General features: G+C 51.7%; 1 protein-coding gene across 2 annotated transcripts in view; it reads right to left on the bottom strand.

Moving 5' to 3' along the window:
• Positions 1-7,736: 7,736 nt before the first annotated feature.
• Positions 7,737-21,889, bottom strand: part of LOC144951780 (interferon regulatory factor 8-like) — a 34,154-nt gene continuing 20,001 nt past the window's right edge. The window contains exons 3-9 of one of the 2 annotated variants that reach the window (XM_078882151.1): positions 21,069-21,294; positions 20,546-20,640; positions 16,687-16,822; positions 15,276-15,347; positions 10,695-13,109; positions 9,215-9,330; positions 7,737-8,518 (exon numbers count right to left, since the gene is read on the bottom strand). In XM_078882151.1, the coding sequence (XP_078738277.1) occupies positions 8,432-8,518; positions 9,215-9,330; positions 10,695-13,109; positions 15,276-15,347; positions 16,687-16,822; positions 20,546-20,640; positions 21,069-21,294 (3,147 nt within the window). In that variant the 3' untranslated portion in view covers positions 7,737-8,431. Of the gene's footprint in view, positions 8,519-9,214; positions 9,331-10,694; positions 13,110-15,275; positions 15,348-16,686; positions 16,823-20,414; positions 20,641-21,068; positions 21,295-21,889 lie in introns of those variants that run through there. The other variant, XM_078882152.1, reaches the window with a different exon arrangement.

Here is a 21,889-nt window from a genome sequence, read left to right as displayed (position 1 = left end):
ATGTGAAGAACCAGTGGCATCTGCAGAACGTGAAGAACCAGTGGCATCTACATCTGCAGAACGTGAAGAACCAATGGCATCTACATCTCCAGAACGTGAAGAACCAGTGGCATCTACATTTGCAGAACATGAAGAACCAGTGGCATCTACATTTGCAGAACGTGAAGAGCCAGTGGCATCTACATCTGCAGAACGTGAAGAACCAGTGGCATCTACATCTGCAGAACGCGAAGAACCAGTGGCATCTACATCTGCAGAACGTGAAGAACCAGTGGCATCTACATCTGCAGAATGTGAAGAACCAGTGGCATCTGCAGAACGTGAAGAACCAGTAGCATCTACATCTGCAGAACGTGAAGAACCAGTGGCATCTACATCTCCAGAACGTGAAGAACCAGTGGCATCTACATTTGCAGAACATGAAGAACCAGTGGCATCTGCATCTGCATAACGTGAAAAGCCAGTGGCATCTACATCTGCAGAACATGAAGAACCAGTGGCATATACATTTGCAGAACATGAAGAACATGTGGCATCTACATTTGCAGAACGTGAAGAACCAGTGGCATCTACATCTGCAGAACGTGAAGAACCAGTGGCATCTACATCTCCAGAACGTGAAGAACCAGTGGCATCTACATTTTCAGATCATGAAGAACCAGTGGCATCTACATCTGCAGAACGTGAAGAACCAGTGGCATCCACATCTGCAGAACGTGAAGAACCAGCGGCATCCACATCTGCAGAACGTGAAGAACCAGTGGCATCCGCAGAACGTGAAGAACCAGTGGCACCTGCAGAACGTGAAGAACCAGTGGCATCTACATCTGCAGAACGTGAAGAACCAGTGGCATCTGCATCTGCAGAACGTGAAGAACCAGTGGCATCTACATCTGCAGAACACGAAGAACCAGTGGCATCTACATCTGCAGAACGTGAAGAACCAGTGGCATCTACATCTGCAGAACGTGAAGAACCAGTGGCATCTGCAGAACGTGAATAACCAGTGGCATCTACATCTACAGAACGTAAATAACCAGTGGCATCTACATCTATAGAACGTGAAGAACCAGTGGCATCTACATCTGCAGAACGTGAAGAACCAGTGGCATCTACATCTGCAGAACGTGAAGAACCAGTGGCATCTACATCTGCAGAACGTGAAGAACCAGTGGCATCTACATCTGCAGAACATGAAGAACCAGTGGCATCTACATCTGCAGAACGTGAAGAACCAGTGGCATCTACATCTGCAGAACGTGAAGAACCAGTGGCATCTGCAGAACGTGAATAACCAGTGGCATCTACATCTACAGAACGTGAATAACCAGTGGCATCTACATCTGCAGAACGTGAAGAACCAGTGGCATCTGCAGAACGTGAATAACCAGTGGCATCTACAGAACGTGAAGAACCAGTGGCATCTACATCTGCAGAATGTGAAGAACCAGTGGCATCTACATATGCAGAATGTGAAGAACCAGTGGCATCTACATCTGCAGAACGTGAAGAACCAGTGGCATCTGCAGAACGTGAATAACCAGTGGCATCTACAGAACGTGAAGAACCAGTGGCATCTACATCTGCAGAATGTGAAGAACCAGTGGCATCTACATCTGCAGAACGTGAAGAACCAGTGGCATCTACATCTGCAGAATGTGAAGAACCAGTGGCATCTACATCTGCAGAACGTGAAGAACCAGTGGCATATACATCTGCAGAACGTGAAGAACCAGTGGCATCTGCATAACGTGAAGAACCAGTGGAATCGACATCTGCAGAACGTGAAGAACCAGTGGCATCTACATCTACAGAACGTTAAGAACCAGTGGCATCTGCAGAACGTGAAGAACCAGTAGCACCTACATCTACAGAACGCGAATAACCAGTGGCATCTACAGAACGTGAAGAACCAGTGGCATCTACATCTGCAGAACGTGAAGAACCAGTGGCATCTACATCTACAGAACGTGAATAACCAGTGGCATCTACAGAACGTGAAGAACCAGTTGCATCTACATGTACAGAATTTGAAAAACCAGTGGCATCTACAGAACGTGAAGAACCAGTGGCATCTACATCTGCAGAACGTGAAGAACCAGTGACATCTACATCTGCATAACGTGAAGAACCAGTGGAATCGACATCTGCAGAACGTGAAGAACCAGTGGCATCTACATCTACAGAACGTTAAGAACCAGTGGCATCTGCAGAACGTGAAGAACCAGTAGCACCTACATCTACAGAACGCGAATAACCAGTGGCATCTACAGAACGTGAAGAACCAGTGGCATCTACATCTGCAGAACGTGAAGAACCAGTGGCATCTACATCTACAGAACGTGAATAACCAGTGGCATCTACAGAACGTGAAGAACCAGTTGCATCTACATGTACAGAATTTGAAAAACCAGTGGCATCTACAGAACGTGAAGAACCAGTGGCATCTACATCTGCAGAACGTGAAGAACCAGTGTCATCTACATCTGCAGAATGTGAAGAACCAGTGGCATCTACATCTCCAGAACGTGTATACACGCCATGCACCGTGTTTGAAATCGACAGGAATAAAGTTGGACTTGCAAACAAATTGACTTATGAACAGACCTCTGGAACCGAACTCGTTCGTAAGTAGAATCGTCCCTGTCGACGTTTACACGCCTCCCGCGTGTTGTGGATTAGCGTGGTGAGATGCAGTTTAAATGAAGGATGCCAACTGCAGCGTGTAAAAAAGCTCATTGCTTAAAACAGCTCACGCATTTTGTATGTTATATAAACAGCTTTGACAAATATACAACCTTTTGTAAACGTACACTGCATGTCTGGAGGTTGATTAACGTTCAAATATTTGTTTTAGATTCCTCGCGTGACGTTTGGTTTTGTTAAAACTTCAAAATTAGTTGTAACTTTATATTTTGTTTGTCATTTTGGTGCCGTAAATCACTCGCAAATTACCAGATCGTTTTTACCACCCCCTCCACATTTTCGAAATCAGAAACGACCTGGCCATAATTGATCGCTAAAGCATGTGGGACTCTTCGTGCGGACATTGACGGCAGAAACAAAATACTTCTTGAACTCGTGACGCCGATTCTCAATGTGTGATTAGTTGGAAAAAAAACGGAGGACCCGGAGACAAATCCACGCGACCACATGGAGCGACAGAGAACACGCAAACTCCAAATGTACAAAAGGCGTCAAGGTCGGGATTGAACCCATGACCTCCCGTACACCAGGCGAGGTGGTTAACATCTCGCCACCGTGTTGCCATTAACCACACTGGCCTTAAAGGAAACATATATAATGAGTGACGTTTCGGGCAATGACCCTTCTTCAGAGTTCGCGAATGGAGAGGCCAGTAGAGAGACGGAGTGGGTGATGCGTGTCGGTCACTGCACCTGTTTACACCATGGGGAGCTGGATGATGAGAATTTGATTGCAGAAATGAGTTGGTTTTTAAACAGGAATAGCTTACCTATATTTGGGGTGCTGTTTGCATCAAGTTACCTATTCTAAGTCGCGATTATCACCACTACCACTGCCACCACTGCCACCGCGATTATTACCACCACTACCATCGCTACCACTGCCACCACTGCCACCACCACCGCGATTATCACCACCACTACCATCGCTACCACTGCCACCACTACTATCGCCACCACTGCCACCACCACCGCGATTATCACCACCACTACCATCACCACCACTACCACCACCGCCGTCATTATGATCACCCCCACCACCACCGCAGACCAAAGCGCGGGTGACCGCGGCGAGGTGACGCTACGAATGTGAATGACGACGCCTCGTTTCGCAAACAGGTCGTCGCTTTATTAGTAACACCGCGACCCCATTGGCGTTGCCTCGACCCCATGCTCGCGTCGCTGACAGCCTTGTCCGTCGCCTCTCGGCCTTTGCCTCCACCACCACCGACCACCGACCACCGACCACCGACCACCGACCACCGACCACCGACCACCGACCACCGACTACGACTACTACTCCTGCTCTATAAATCGCTTTGATCGACGTCGTTGTGATATCCGTCGTCGCACCTTCCAAGAACGCGTCCCCCGCTTAAACCGCGGTATCACCGTACCGCTCATTGTATTGATCCCTGAGTGACGGCGATGATGACGACGGAGATGATGACGACGATGATGATGATGATGACGATGACGACGACATTGACGGTAATGGTAATTTGTTTTTTACCCTCTTATCTGGCAACAAAACTGACACCTTTTTTACGAGGAGTCATGTTTGCATTGAACACAATACCTGCGGTCATAATGCAAACAAAAAACATAACTCTGATAATGTTTGCACTGTCCTTGAAGTTGATTGGTCCACACCCGAGACAGCTTTCCTTAGAGCCTAGTCTCACATGGTGTTGGACCAGATGACGTGGGTTGGACCAGATGCGCCTTTTGGCGTCATCTGGTCCAACACCACGTGAGACTAGGCTCTAAGGAAAGCTGTCTCGGGTGTGGACCAATCAACTTCAAGGACAGTGTATACATTTGTAGTGTTGTACAGACGGACTCTTCAACGTCTTTTGTAGCACACACTTTTATTCGTCTTATGAACACAGTCCCTATGCACTGAGGGGTATACGGTCCCCTCACCCGTTACACTCAGAACGTACAAGCCTCCGCACCCTACAGGCTACTTAATATCCCGCTCTTTCAATGTCCTCTGACTGGACCTAGGGAGATGTCTCCCCGACCACTTGTTACTCTGAACCCTAGCCCTTATAAGGGCTGGAGGGCTTGGTCCAGGGTCCTAGGCTTCTTCCGCCGTCTTGGGTCTTCGTGTAGTCGAACTCCCCGAGAGCTCTGAGCGCTCTGGCTTTATACTTGTTCGTGGCCGGGTTGTCCAATCCCCGGCCACCTTGTGGAACCCTGTGATTGGTCGTTCCCAATCTGCTTTTCGATCCCAATTCACCCTATCTGACCCTGACCGTTTGGTCACGCGGGAAAACCTTGTTTACAGTCAGCTCTCACAGCTTGTGAGACCCTGACCGTTAGTTTGAGCGGGAAAACCTTGTTAACGATTTGCTCTCCCAGTTTGTGAACATCGAGTAGTTAACTCTACTACACATTATCAGAGTTATGTTTTTTGTTTGCATTCCGACTGCAGGTATTGTGGTCTATGCAAACATGACTCCTTGTAAAAAAGGTGTCAGTTTTGTTGCCAGATAAGAGGGTAAAAAATCAATGATCATATTTTTTACTGGGAAATGAGGTTCCAGTGGTGTAAATGATTGACGGCAATGTTGATGACGACGTTGAGGACGATGTCGATGACGATGTTGAACTTCTTTCGGACCGTACGTAGCCAACGGTGCTAATCAGAGGTGGGGGGCCAGCGGACCGCTTGGTGAAATCCGACAGCAGCATTCACCCGCCCCCCCGCCCCCCCCCCCCCCCCTCTCCGGGGAGGTCAACGTTCAACATCCGACAGCGGCACGTCGGATTAAATGACGCTTTTGCTGCGATTACTCAGCATTTCTTCCTCTGGCTTTGCCGATGAGCCAAATTGCATATGTGCTCATGTGACGAGATGGCCCGGATTTGATTGGCTATGCCGTGGTCGGGTGGTGGAGGGCTATGAGTTACGACACATCAGAGGTGGGACAAAGTCATTGTTATGCAAGTCCAAGTCGAGTCGCAAGTCATCAAATTCATGACTCGAGTCTGACTCGAGTCCAAGTCACATGACTCGAGTCCACATCTCATAGGTGGGACAAAGTCATTGTTATGCAAGTCCAAGTCGAGTCGCAAGTCATCAAATTCATGACTCGAGTCTGACTCGAGTCCAAGTCACATGACTCGAGTCCACACCTCTGCGACACATTACATTGCCACGGACACTGCGATCGAACCTAAAATAAACTCGCAATGAATCAACGCGCCTCCCGATTTCCCACAGTGTGCGACTTCAACAAAATTCAACATCGCATTCGTTTGTGAACTACTTTTCGTGTTCAGTTCGTCGTCCTTGTCTCGCACACCTCCGATTAGCACGGTTGGCTACGTACGGTGCGAAAGAAGTTCAACGTACATGCGTACATACCAGAGGTCGCAAACGGGTTTTGAATCCTTACCCGTACCCATACCCGGCCGCACCAGGGTCGCAAACGGGTACCCGTACCCTACCGGATACCCGGCTACCCGTACCAGGCCGGGTATCGGGTAGGGTACGGGTATCGGGTACCTTATTGCGACCTCTGGGATGAAGCCATGTTGCAGGCGCGGGTGGGTTGATTCTAGGAACTTGAATTGTGAGAAGAGACAAGACGTTGGGAAATGAGTGACACACGGTTACTCACCAGTGACTCATGGCCTATCCGTACCTGGCCGCACCAGGGTCGCAAACGGGTACCCGTACCCATACCCTACCCGATTCCCGGCGACCCGTACCCCGCCGGGTACGGGTCGCCGGGTATCGGGTACCCGATTGCGACCTCTGGTACATACATATGATATATATATACATCAACTCGAAGGTTCTTCCACACAGGGATAGCTGCCATCGATTAAAGAAATGCGCTTGGGAGACCTGTGCTACCGTTGTTGTAAACCATCGCCTTCTATAGATTAACACCGTCGGCTTTCGCCACCAATTTTACCCACAGTTCATGTTTTGAAGGTCAAAGCAGGAAGACTCTTTCACAATTCTGGCTGAACGCCCGATGGAAGCTGCTTGCTGCTGTTGTTGTTGTAATAATCGCCAGCGAAACGTCTTACACAGCTGCTCGGGAAAATAGTAAATGTTTTCATCTTCTTGGTTCTTTCGGTAAAGTCACGTAGAATGGAAATAATAAAATAATAAAAATAAAACATAATAAAATAATTCTCACGACGTTTCGGACGCTGTCTTTCTGACAGAACTGTTCTTCACCTGAGGACGGCTGCTTGCGTTGTGGCCGAAACGTCGTGAGAATTATTTTATTATGTTTTATTTTTATTATTGTATTATTTCCCTTCTACGTGACTTTACCGAAGGAACCAAGAAGATGAATCCCTGCAGTCACGAAAGCTTTAAATGAAAATTTAGTAAATGTTTGTCGTGGTTTTACTCTCCCAACGCACGCAACTGGTCAGTGATGAAGTGGTCACGAATTGGCACACACCTTCTGTGTACGTGACACAACCTCTACCGATTGGGATGTGGCGGGTTTAACGACACATTTACATCTCACCAAATTAGACTCTTTGGTGTTTTTTCCGGTAAAAGTCACGTAGGTAGTAAAAACATTAAAATGAATTAAATCGCGACGTTTCGGGCGCAACACAAGCATCCTTCTGCAGGTGAGGACAACTTAGCGAAAGCACAACACCGCTTAAGTGTGTCTAACGCTTGTTTTCACGCCAAGATACGTCGTGATTTTATTAAATTAATTTTTTTTACCTACGTGACTTTACCGAAAAAAACACCAAAGTGTCTAATTTGGTGAGATGTAAATGTGTCGTTAAACCCGCCACATCCCAATGGGTAAAGGTTGTGTCACGTAAACACAAGGTGTGCACCAATTCGTGACCATCTTCTTGGTTCTTTCGGTAAAGTCACGTAGAAGGGAAATAATAAAATAATAAAAATAAAACATAATAAAATAATTCTCACGACGTTTCGGCCACAACGCAAACAGCCGTCCTCAGGTGAAGAACAGGTCTGTCGATCAGACTCTGTCTTATCGACAGACCTGTTCTTCACCTGATCGACAGACCTGTTCTTCACCTTAGGACGGCTGCTTGCGTTGTGGCCGAAACGTCGTGAGAATTATTTTATGATGTTTTATTTTTGTTATTTTATTATTTCCCTTCCACGTGACTTTACCGAAAGAACCAAGAAGATGAATCCCTGCAGTCACGAAAGCTTTAAATCGAAATTTAATTCGTGACCACTTCAGCTCTGACCCGTATGAATCCTTGCAGTCACGAAAACTTCAAATCTAGTCTCACCAAATTAGTATTTTTTTATACTTTCTAACAATGTCCAAATTATTAGTATGATTCTGTTCGTTTACCCAGGAAAGCCTCGCTAAGTCTCAAGACTCGTTTTAGTAGAGGGGGGTTGGAGACCGGGGGGGGTGGGGGGTGGCGATGATCGCTGGCTGCTGCTGCTGTAATCACAGTCGAGCCATCTGTGGTGTTAGTTTTCATTGACATTTTTTGGCTAATTTGGACCACAAGGGCCCACTCTTGCACGCACGCACGCCTGCCTTGCCTGCCTGCGTGGTCGTGCGAGATCATCCGCTAAGCGGCCGCAGTATTAAAAGGGGGCCGGCCCCGCTGGATCCAAAACCGTCGTCGAAAAAGGTCGGGTTGCCCCCCGGCGCGCTAACCACAACGTATATGCCCGGCCATAGCGAGCGACGTTGTACTGTACTACGGGGGGGGGGGGGGGGGGGCAGTTCGCGGTTTCAGAGCCGAGAGGGCGAGGCGCCGGGCTCGGTCCGTGCGCTCCGCACAGCGTTCTCGTAGCAGAGCTTGGCGAAAATGGGCTCCACCTGGCGCGGCGAGAGAAAAAAAAACGACGGCTTAACAACGACGAATGTGCTCACTTTGACACGCAGGCTTTCGAAAAGCGATTTTTATCATGGTAAAGGTTTTACTTGGGTTGGATCGCGTGGGTGTAAATTCGTCGTTAACCCACGACAATTCTAGCAAAATTGCTGGATGACACTGGATGTAATCACCGGGGAAACGGCACGGTACTCAAATTGTAAACGTTGTTGGATTTACTCTCCAACACACTACCGGTAGCAGCCTATTGGCGCGTTTTGTTTACGTGGCAAACCTTACTCAGTGGCGCTTAGCTGGCAAAGTCAAAATTGGTTAATAACAGTTTAATAGTTTATACGTGGACGTCTATGTTTCTCCGAGTCTCGACGGGTTTCTTTGTGTCCGATTTCTATAGATCACAATGGGTCCCTACTACAACAAAACGACGTTCGACGCGCGGGCAGGGCGGGTAGGGTGGGGGGGGTGGGCGGGGTGGGTGGGCGGGGTGGGTAGGGTGGGGGTGGGTGGGTAGGGTGGGGGTGGGTGGGTGGGTGGGTAGGGTGGGCAGGGTGAGGTAGGGTGGGGTGGGTGGGCTGGTTGGGCGGGGTGGGCGGGGTGGGTAGGGTGTTCAGGGTGTTCAGGGTGTTCAGGACGGGCAGGGCGTGGTCAGGGCGTGGCGGTGCGCCCGGCAGGGCACCGACCTGCACGGTGACGAACTTGTGGTGCAGGGGCCTCTCGTCGGGGAACTCCTCGCCGAAGCAGAGCACGACGGTGAAGCGCGGCTCGGGCCCACGGCCTTCCTTGAAGGCCCTCAGCTCTATGTGCACCAACGACAGCGTGCGGGGGGCAGGTGACGGACGGTCATCGGCACGGACGAACATCTCAAGTTTAAGTTCATTTATTAGGTATAGCCCTGTGAGCCATTCGGCTCTTGAATCGGGTGCAACCGCAACAAACAAAAACATGAACAAAAAACATCTTATAGTGAATATGTGACTAAGTGCAAACAGAAAATCCAAGAAAAGACAGCATAATATTGCAGAAAAATCACCGTACACCAACGCTGTGTGCAAAAATCCCAGTGGGATGCGAGTCAAACAACAACAACAACCACAAGACAACTTAGATCAAGGCCATCAGTCTAACTCTGTACTACAACAAACAAACATGGCTAAACCAATACACTTTTCGAAATCACCAAAATAAAGCCATGAAAGCAATGGAACAGTGATCATAGGAACTGTGACGGAATTTTCACAATAAATGGCATAAACAACATGTACTACCAAAACCCTGCAGCCATATCTGCCTGCCCCCCCCACTCCCGCCCCCCGCGCCCCGCCGTGTAGCCGTAACGGACCGTCGGGGGTGGGTTGGCACGTGTATGCTGCTATTCGTGTGCCTCCGAAACGTCGTGATTTTTATTATTTTATTTTTTATTAATTTTAATTTTAATTTTTAACCTACGTGACTTTCCTCTTGGTTCTTTCGGTAAAGTCACGTAGAAGGGAAGTAATAAAATAATAAAAAGAAAACATAATAAAATAATATAATATTATATTATTTTATTATAATAAAATAATATTTTATTATATTATATTATTATGTTTTATTTGAAGGGAAGTAATAAAATAATAAAAAGAAAACATAATAAAATAATATAATATTATATTATTTTATTATAATAAAATAATATTTTATTATATTATATTATTATGTTTTATTTGTATTATTTTATTACTTCCCTTCTACGGGACTTTACCGAAAGAACCAAGAGGATGGATCCCTGCAGTCACGAAAGCTTCAAATCTAGAATCAGCACCTATAAGACTAAAAATTGGAACTGTTTTTATTTTGATAATTGGTTTTTTACCCTTCTATCTGGCAACAAAACTGACACCTTTTTTACAAGGAGTCATGTTTGCATAGACCACAATACCTGCGGTCATAATGCAAACAAAAAACATAACTCTGATAATGTATGCATTGTCCATGAAGTTGATTGGTTCACACCCGAGACAGCTTTCCTTAGAGCCTAGTCTAACATGGTGTTGGACCAGATGACGCCAAAAGGCGCAACAACTCAAAGACTTTTATTTTTATCATAAAAATGTTTTGGTAAATCTCAGTGGCCCCGTCCGTCGCCCCGCCCGCCCGCCCCCCCGCCCGCCGTTCACCCACCGTCCCAGAAGCGGCGCACGTCGAACATGGTCACCACCTCCCTCTTCTCGAGCTTGTTGGGCACCGGGGGCGGGACCGGCGGCGGCGGTGGCGCGCAAGGCCCGTCCCAGAAGACGCGGCCGCGGCACAGCCGCTGGGCCTGCAGGCCGCGGCGCGGGTCCAGGCGCAGCAGCAGGCCCCGGCGGGCGTGCCACACGGCCGCGCTCGCAAAGTCCTCGTGGAGGGGACGCGCCAGCGAGCGGACGCGCGCCGTCGGTGGGAACGCCAGCAGCTGCAGCGGGGGCGACGGCGGTGGGGATGGAGCGCGGCGTGGTTGTGGCGGTGGTTGTTGTCGTGGTGCTGGTGAACGTGCTGGTGGTGGTACTTGTGGTGGTTGTGATGATGAGGAGGAGGAGTACGGTCGTGGTGGTTCTGGTGGTGGTGAACGTGGTAGTGATAGTGGTGATGATGATGAGTGTGGTGGTAGTGGTGAACGTGGTAGTGTTAGTGGTAATGATGATGAGTGTGGTGGTAGTGGTAATGATGATGGTGGTGGTGGTAGTGGTGATGATGATGAGTGTGGTGGTAGTGGTGATGATGATGAGTGTGGTGGTAGTGGTGATGATGAGTGTGGTGGTAGTGGTGATGATGATGAGTGTGGTGGTGGTAGTGGTGATGATGAGTGTGGTAGTGGTGGTTGTGATGATGATGAGTGTGGTGGTGGTTGTGATGATGATGAGTATGGTGGTGGTTGTGATGATGATGAGTGTGGTGGTGGTGGTTGTGATGATGATGATGATGAGTGTGGTGTTGGGGATGGTTGTGATGATGAGTGTGGTGGTGGTTGTGATGATGAGTATGGTGGTGGTTGTGATGATGAGTATGGTCTTGGTGGTGGTGGTAGTGGTTGTGATGATGAGTGCGGTGGTGGTTGTGATGATGATGAGTATGGTGGTGGTTGTGATGATGAGTATGGTCTTGGTGGTGGTGGTAGTGGTTGTGATGATGAGTGCGGTGGTGGTTGTGATGATGATGAGGATTGTGGTGGTGGTAGTTGTGATGATGAGTGTGGTGGTGGTGGTTGTTGTGATGATGAGTGTGGTGGTGGTGATGATGAGTGTGGTGGTTGTGGTGATGAGTATGGTCTTGGTGGTGGTGGTAGTGGTTGTGATGATTGTGGTTGTGGTGGTTGTGGTGGTTGTGGTGATGAGTATGGTCTTGGTGGTGGTGGTAGTGGCTGTGATGATTGTGGTGGTGGTGGTTGTGATGATGAGTGTGGTGGTGGTGGTTGTGATGAAAATGATTGTGGTGGTAGTGGTGATGATGATGATGAGTGTGGTGGTGGTGGTGGTTGTGATGAAAATGATTGTGGTGGTAGTGGTGATGATGATGAGTGTGGTGGTGGTTGTGATGATGATGATGAGTATGGTCTTGGTGGTGGTGGTAGTGATGAACGTGGTAGTGCTAGTGATAGCGGTGATGATGATGATGGTGGTGGTGGTGATGTTAATAGTTGTGATGGTGTTTGCGATTGTGGTTGCATCGTTGATGGTGGCGCTGGTAACTGCAGTTGTGATGATGGCGGTGGTGTTGGTAGTATTGGCCGTGGTGATGATGATGATGAGGGTGGCCATGGGACTGGTAGCAGAAGTCCTGATAATGATGGCGTTGTTGATAGTAACAATCGGGGTGATGATGACGACGACGACGACAACGATGATGATGATGATGATGACGATGATTGTAGTGGTAGCAGTAGTAATGATGACGATGGCGGCGGTGGAGGTGGTGGTGGTTGTGATGCCGACTGTAGCAACACCAGTTGTACCGATTGTGGTCGCGGCGCTTGTGATTGCAACGATGGCAATGGCGAGGATGACGATGACAATGATGATGGTGGGGGCGGGAGTTGCAATGCCCGCGGTTGTTGTGGTTGTGGTTGCAATGAGGACCGTGGTAGTGCGAGCGATAGTGGCTGTGGTGACGATGATGACGGTGGTGGTGGTGATGATGACCACGATGATCGTGGTGGTAGTGATTGTGATGACGATATTGACAATGTTGAAGCTGACGATTGTGGTGGTGGTGGTGGTGTTAGTGATCGTGATGATGATATCGACAATGACTGTGGTGATTGTGTTGATGCTGATCGTCGTGGTGGTGGTGGTGATTGTGATGATGGTATTGATGCTGCTGCTGATGTTCGTGGTGGTAGTGTTGACGCTGTTGCTGCAGCTGCTGCTGCTGCTGATCGTGGTGGTGGTGGTGGTGGCTGTGGTGGCGATGATGATGGTGGTGGTGGCGGTGATTGGCGGTGAGCCGAGTGCTGGGAGCCGGGTTGGCGGTTGGGGGAGGGAGCGATGCGGTATCCATGGGGGTTGGAGACCCGGACCCGTTTCACCACCAAACCCCGGTAGCGGAACGTCACCTCCAGTTCTGGGGACCGGAGGAACAGCGGGGGAACAGCCACGGAACAGCGGGGGAACAATGGGGGAACAACAGGGGAACAGCGGGGAACAGCGGGGGAATGGGGGAACAACAGGGGAACAGCGGGGAACAGCAGGGAACAGCGGGGGAACAATGGGGGAACAGCCGTGGAACAGCGGGGCAACAATGGGGGAACAGCGGGGGAACAGCAGGGGAACAATGGGGGAACAGCAGGGGAACAATGGGGGAACAGCAGGGGAACAATGGGGGAACAGCAGGGGAACAATGGGGGAACAGCGGAGGAACAATGGGGGAACAACAGGGGAACAATGGGGGAACAACAGGGGAACAGCGGGGGAACAATGGGGGAACAGCCGTGGAACAGCGGGGGAACAATGGGGGAACAGCGGGGGAACAGCAGGGGAACAATGGGGAAACAGCAGGGGAACAATGGGGGAACAGCAGGGGAACAATGGGGGAAAAGCAGGGGAACAATGGGGGAACAGCGGGGGAACAATGGGGGAACAACAGGGGAACAACGGGGGAACAGCGGGGGAACAATGGGGGAACAGCCGTGGAACAGTGGGGGAACAATGGGGGAACAGCGGGGGAACAGCAGGGGAACAATGGGGGAACAGCAGGGGAACAATGGGGGAACAGCAGGGGAACAATGGGGGAACAGCAGGGGAACAATGGGGGAACAACAGGGGAACAGCCGCGGAACAGCGGGGGAACAATGGGGGAACAGCCGTGGAACAGCGGGGGAACAATGGGGGAACAGCGGGGGAACAATGGGGGAACAATGAGGGAACAGCAGGGGAACAATGGGGGAACAACAGGGGAACAATGGGGGAACAATGGGGGAACGGCGGGGGAACAATGGGGGAACAACAGGGGAACAGCCGTGGAACAGCGGGGGAACAATGGGGGAACAGCGGGGGAACAATGGCGGAACAGCCGTGGAACAGCAGGGGAACAGCGGGGGAACAGCAGGGGAACAATGGGGGAACAGCGGGGGAACAATGGGGGAACAGCCGTGGAACAGCAGGGGAACAATGGGGGAACAGCGGGGGAACAATGGGGGAACAATGAGGGAACAGCAGGGGAACAATGGGGGAACAGCGGTGGAAGAGCGGGGGAACAGCGGTACGAACGGTTTAACAATGGGGGAACAACGGGGAGAGAAAGACGCAATTGGAAACATTTAGGCTGGCCTGCCTACGATCCATCCTGGGTTTAACCAGGCTGGATTGTGTGAGGAGCTCACAAATCCTTAAAAGATCTGGGCAAAGTCCCATCGGTGAGCTCCTCCGGCAGGCAAGGCTGCGGTGGCTGGATCATGTAGCCCGCATGCCCAGCCACCGCATGCCGAAACAGCTTTTGTTCGGCCGGATCGAGGGGGCAAAACGGGCGCGGCACGGGCTGGAGAAGAGATGGAGTGAGAGATGGAGTGATGTGGTACAGGAGGACGTGGAGCTGAGTGGACTTGCCGATGACTGGTACCAGCGGTGTCAAGATCGGCCTCAGTGGAGGAGGCTCGTAAAGGACCCTACTGGGCAGTTGGAGGCAGTCGCCCTCCAACAACAACGGAGGGCGGAGGAGCGACGCTCACAACAACGAGCGGAGCGCCGGGTGGCTAAAGCACAGCAAGTTGGCACAGTAGGGGGCACAGGTGGTGCATCAGCCAGTCATCTCGGTCATCTCGGTCAGTCGACCCGTGGCACATGGGTCTGCCCCGTGACCTCCTGCCAGCGGGCGTTCGACACTTCACATGGCCTCAGGGTGCACATGGCCTGGCACAAGCGTCGTGGTGACGTCACCGCCACTTAGTGGCGAATGGCGGTTGTTGTTGTTGTTGTGTGTATGTGTGTGTGTGCGAGTGTGTGTGTATGTGTATATTTGTGTGTGTGAGTGTGTGTGTGTATGTGTGAGTGTATGTGTGTGTGTATGTGTGTGTGTATGTGTGTGTGTGTATGTGTGCCTGTGTGTATGTGTGTGTGAGTGTGTGCGTGTGTGTGTGTGCGTGTGTGCGTGTGTGTGTGTGCGTGTGTGTGTGTGCGTGTGTGCGTGTGTGTGTGTGTGCGTGTGTGTGTATGTGTGTGTGAGTGTGTGTGCGTGTTAAGCATCGCTGAGCGAACGTCGATGTTTGTGGCACTGTGAACTAACTCAAGTTACCGGATCGGAGCAGAGCTCTCCACTCGTCTTGGTTCATGAACGAGATGGCCTGCCCCAGCAGGACAGAGGACACTGCCAACACAGTCAGACGGACAACATCACTGACATTGTCGACATCATCGACATCATTGCCACCATCTACATCATCTCCATCATCATAATCATCATCGCCACCATCTACATCATCGCCATCATCATCATCATCGCCACCATCTTCATCATCTCCATCATCATCATCATCATCGCCACCATCTACATCATCTCCATCATCATCGCCACCATCTACATCATCTCCATCATCATCATCATCGCCACCATCTACATAATCTCCATAATCGCCACACCATCTACATCATCTCCATCATCATCGCTACCATCTACATCATCTCCATCATCATCATCGCCACCATCTACATCATCTCCACCATCACCACCATCGCCACCATCTACATCATCTCCATCATCATCATCGCCACCATCTCCACCATCGCCACCATCGCCACCATCGCCACCATCGCCATACCATCGCCATCACCGCGATACGAGCCGATTCCATGGCCCCTTACCATCAGTTGCGTGCACCCCCTCTTGGGAGAGGGCTCTGGAAAACTTCACCTGCACGGTCGCCACGCTGCAGGCTGAACCCCTCCACCCCTTATCCCCCCCGCTCCCCCTCCCCCGCAAAGTAGGATATTATTTTTTTGTATATTTGTATGTCTATGGCGATTTCATATAGTAAACAAACTTAAAACACTAAAGAAATAACACATTCCTGCGGAGGGAGCTGGTAGGAACGTTGGGTTGCTCGGTCAATGGCCAGGGTCAACGGCGGCGTGGTGTATTCCGCAAATATGGCCGACTGTGAGGACGGGCACAAGCCGGCGTGAGTAGGTTAAACGTTGAGTTTTATAAGGGCACCACGGGGGTGACTAGCCCCTCCCCACCCCTCCCACCCCCACCCATGATGACGACGATGATGACGACGATGATGACGACGATGATGACGACGATGACGACGATGACGACTATGATGATGACGACGACGATGACGATGACGACGACGACGACGACGACGATGACAATGATGATGACGACGACGACAATGACGACGACGATGATGATGACTAGGATGATGATGACAACGACGATGACGACGATGATGACGACGACGAAGACAATGACGACAATGACGACGATGACAATGATGATGACGATGATGACGACGATGATGACAACAGTGACGATGACGACGACGATGATGACTATGATGACGACGACAATGATGACGACGATGACGACGACGACGACGACATTGATGATGATGACTATGATAACTATGATGACAACGACGATGATGACAACAATGACGATGATGACGACGACGATGACGACGACAATGACAACGACTCACCGGCCAGGGGGGAGGGCAGGCGACTCATGTGTGATGTGAAGTAATCAAATCCCGGGGAAGAGGAAAGCGAAGAGGACGACTCGTAGCAGTAGGAGGTGTTGGTGCTGGTGGACGCAGCGTCGGAGCTCGTCTCGAACTGCACTCGCAGAGACCCACAGCACCCCCGCTCACACCCACAGCACCCTCGCTCACACCCACAGAGACACACACAGAGACACCCACAGAGACACCCACAGAGACACCCACAGAGACACCCACAGAGACCCACAGCACCCCCGCTCACACCCACAGAGACACCCACAGAGACACCCACAGAAACACCCACAGAGACACCCACAGAGACCCACAGCACCCCCGCTCACACCCACAGAGACACCCACAGAGACACCCACAGAAACACCCACAGAGACACCCACAGAGACCCACAGCACCCCCGCTCACACCCACAGAGACCCACAGAGACACACACAGAGACACCCACAGAGACACCCACAGAGACACCCACAGAGACACCCACAGAGACCCACAGCACCCCCGCTCACACCCACAGAGACACCCACAGAGACACCCACAGAAACACCCACAGAGACACCCACAGAGACCCACAGCACCCCCGCTCACACCCACAGAGACACCCACAGAGACACCCACAGAGACACCCACAGAAACACCCACAGAGACACCCACAGAGACCCACAGCACCCCCGCTCACACCCACAGAGACCGACAGAGACACCCACAGAGACACCCACAGAGACACCCACAGAAACACCCACAGAGACCCACAGCACCCCCGCTCACACCCACAGAGACCCACAGAGACACCCACAGAGACACCCACAGAAACACCCACAGAGACCCACAGCACCCCCGCTCACACCCACAGAGACCCACAGAGACACCCACAGAGACCCACAGAGACCCATAGAGACCCACAGAGACCCACAGAGACACTCACAGAAACCCACAGAGACACCCACAGAGACACCCACAGAAACCCACAGAGACCCACAGAGACCCACAGAGACACCCACAGAGACCCACAGAGACCCACAAAGACCCACAGCACCCCCGCTCACACCCACAGAGACACCCACAGAAACCCACAGAGACACCCACAGAGACACCCACAGAGACACCCACAGACACCCACAGAGACCCACAGAGACCCACAGAAACCCAAAGAGACCCACAGAGACCCACAAAGACCCACAGCACCCCCGCTCACACCCACAGAGACACCCACAGAAACCCACAAAGACACCCACAGAGACACCCACAGAGACCCACAGAGACCCATACAGAGACCCAGAGACCCACAGCACCCCCGCTCACACCCACAGAGACCCACAGAGACACCCACAGAGACCCACAGAGACACCCACAGAGACCCACAGAGACCCACAGAGACCCACAGAGAGACCCACAGAGACCCACAGATACCCACAGAGACCCACAGAGACCCATACTCACAGAGACCCACAGAGACACCCACAGAGACCCACAGCACTCCCACTCACACCCACAGAGACTCACAGAGACACCCACAGAAACCCATACTCACAGAGACCCACAGAGACCCACAGAGACCCACAGAGACCCATACTCACAGAGACCCACACTCCCACTCACACCCACAGAGACTCACAGAGACACCCACAGAGACCCACAGAGACCCATACTCACAGAGACCCACAGAGACCCACAGAGACCCACAGAGACCCATACAGAGACCCATACTCACAGAGACCCACAGAGACCCACAGAGACACCCACAGAGACCCACAGAGACCCATACTCACAGATACCCACAGAGACCCATACTCACAGAGACCCACAGAGACCCACAGAGACCCACAGAGACACCCACAGAGACCCACAGAGACCCACAGAGACCCACAGAGACCCATAGAGACCCACAGAGACCCATACTCACAGAGACCCACAGAGACCCACAGAGACCCATAGAGACCCACAGAGACCCATATTCACAGAGACCCACAGAGACCCACAGAGACACCCACAGAGACCCACAGAGACCCATACTCACAGAGACCCACAGAGACCCATACTCACAGAGACCCACAGAGACCCACAGAGACACCCACAGAGACCCACAGAGACCCATAGAGACCCACAGAGACCCATACTCACAGAGACCCATACTCAGAGACCCATACAGAGACCCATACAAAGACCCACACTCACAGAGACCCACAGAGACCCATACTCAGAGACCCACAAAAACCCATACTCCTAGAGACTCACAGAGACCCACAGAGACCTATACAGAGACCCAGACTCATAGAGACCCATATTCAAAGAGACCCATACTAAGAGACCCACAGAGACCCATACTAAGAGACCCACAAAGACCCATACTCCTAGAGACTCCTAGAGACTCACAGAGACCCATACAGAGACCCATACTCAAAGAGACCCATACCAAGAGACCCACAGAGACCCATACTAAAACTAAACTAGTTTTATTGTACCAGGTAAGGCCCAGTGAGTTGTACAGCTCTGTTTTAGAATAGCTATACAGCCATGGTGACGAGATGTTAACTACCTCGCTTGGAATACAGGAGGTCGTGGGATTTGATCCCGTCCCCGACGCCTGCTGTGTATTTAGAGTTTCCGTGTCTCTCCCTCCACATTTAGAATCAACGTCACGCGTCCAGAGTGTTTGGCTCCTGCTGTAAATCCCCACGTCATGATGGTGACAATCCAATTCGTTGAGCTATCATTTGAAAAACAGAGCTAAGTAGCTCAGTGAGCCTTACCTGGTAAAATAAAAAGTTGTTTTGTTTAATCATTTAAAAACAAGCTTCTCCAATGCCTCCTTAGCAGAGGTCGCAACCGGGTACCCGATACCCGTACCCTACCCAATACCCGGCTACCCGTACCCGGCCGGGTACGGGTACGGATACCCGTTTGTGACCCTGGTGCGGCCGGGTACGGGGTACGGGTAGGCCGTGAGTCACTGGTGAGTCACCGTTTGTGACTCATTTTCCAACGTCTTGTCTCTTCTCACAATTCAAGATCCTAGAATCAACACACCCGCGCCTGCAACATGGCTTCATCCCAGTGGTCGCAATCGGGTACCCGATACCCGTACTCTACCCGATACCCGGCCGGGTACGGGTAGCCGGGTATCGGGTAGGGTACGGGTAAGGAATCAAAACCCGTTTGCGACCTCTGCTCCTTAACTAAGAGGGGTGGAGATGTGAAGGCGGCACATTTCCCGCTTGTTTATTAGGTTGCGTTTCAATTGTGTGAGAATCTGAGTATTCATTTATCCTGGAGTAATCCAATGAGCTGTAAGCTTATCGTAAAAAAAAATAGCCGATCGTTTTCGCGTCCCATCCCCTAGCTGCCGCTCCGCGATTCGTCTCGAACAAAACCACGAGACCCAGATAGGTTGACGGTCCGAGATGACTGGCTGATGCACCACCTGTGCCCCCTACTGTGCCAATTTGCTGTACTTTAGCCACCCGGCGCTCCGCTCGTTGTTGTGAGCGTCGCTCCTCCACCCTCCATTGTTGTTGGAGGGTGACTGCCTCCAACTGCCCAGTAGCGTCCTTCACGAGCCTCCTCCACAGAGGCCGATCTTGACACCGCTGGTACCAGTCATCGGCAAGTCCACTCAGCTCCACGTCCTCCCGTACCACGTCACTCCATCTCTTCTCTAGCCCGTGCCGCGCCCGTTTAGCCCCCTCGATCCGGCTGAACAAAAGCTGTTTAGGCACGCGGTAGCTGGGCATGCGGGCTACATGACCCAGCCAACGCAGCGGGTGTCAGGGACTCCGAAAGCACGAAGTACAACCCAGAGCCCAGGCCTACACACACACACACCCACCTTGATCTCCAGAGCGGGGCCTTCAGGCTTCACCCCGGCCTGCTTCTCGTAGAAGGCGTGCCCCTCGTAGTCGTGGTCCATGCGCCTGCGTTTCTCTGCGGCGGCGGAACGCGACGACAAAGGGCAGAGGTTACGATCACCCCCCCCCCCGTGTGTAGCCCACACAGCGGCACCTATAAAGGCCGTCGGCACGGAGCCCGGCCGCCTTGGTCTCCCACGGCGCCGATGTTTTTACGCGCCGTGCCGGCTAGCCATTTAAGACTGAGTGGATCCAGGGGAGGACCCGCCACCACGTAGTTAAGTCGCCGAACTTTGGCTGCGAGCGGGAATCGAACTCGGGGTGTATGAGTCTGCAGTGATCCACTACCACTCCTCATAACCATGGCCTATACCACATTCACCACCACCACCACACCCACCACCGCACTCGCCACACCCACCGCCACTCACCAACACCATCACCACTCTCATCACCGTCACCACACTCACCGCCACCACTACCCATCACGACCACCGCACTCACTCTTTCCTCCTCCTCCTCCGTCGGCGCCGATGCTGCCCGAGGAGCTTCCGGTGTCTTCCGGCAGCACGCGGTAGACCTTGTAGGGCTCGGGGATGTCGAGCTGGCTGCGCTGGGACACCTCCTGGAAGTCGGTGCTCTTGTTGAGGGCGCAGCGCAGACGAGTCTTCATGGCAGACGGCTCGGCCTGCTCCTTGATGCTGAACTTGCCCCGGTTCTGGGCCCATGCCTAGGCCGGTGGTGGCGGTGGCGGTAAACCGTCGTCATCGGCAAGAACGCACGCCGATGGGGAGAAGCGGCGACGGCAAACGGCGACAAATGGACGCGAACGCCAACAACAAAAAGTCCACGGCAACAACAAAAAGTCAACGGCAACAACAAAAAGTCAACGGCAACAACAAAACGTCCACGTCGACCATTGACGGCAAGCGTCGACAAACGGACGCGAACGTCAACAACGCACGCCGATGGCCGACGTCGGCAAACGTCAATGGCAAACCATCAACGACAGGTGTTGACAAATGAATACAAACGTCAATGGCGGCAACAGCAAACGTAAACAGTGACAACGGAAAATGTCATAAACGTCGACACACGAACTGCAAGCGTCGACAACCAGGCTCATAGGAGGTGCGGGCGAAGGACAACAAACTAAACACAACAACATGTCTACGGCCTTGCAACAAACTAAACACAAAACAAGTGTTCTAAATGAGTCTCTGTGCCAGTCTATGGGTCTCTGTGTGTGTGAGTCTATGGGTGTCTGTGTGAGTCTATGGGTCTCCTCTGTGTGAGTCTATGGGTCTCTGTGTGAGTCTATGGGT

Source organism: Lampetra fluviatilis, chromosome 63 (assembly GCF_964198595.1).
Source record: "Lampetra fluviatilis chromosome 63, kcLamFluv1.1, whole genome shotgun sequence".
Taxonomy (NCBI): domain Eukaryota; kingdom Metazoa; phylum Chordata; class Hyperoartia; order Petromyzontiformes; family Petromyzontidae; genus Lampetra; species Lampetra fluviatilis.
Note: the sequence above shows the minus strand (reverse complement) of the source record. Positions and strands in the feature narration are given on the sequence as shown.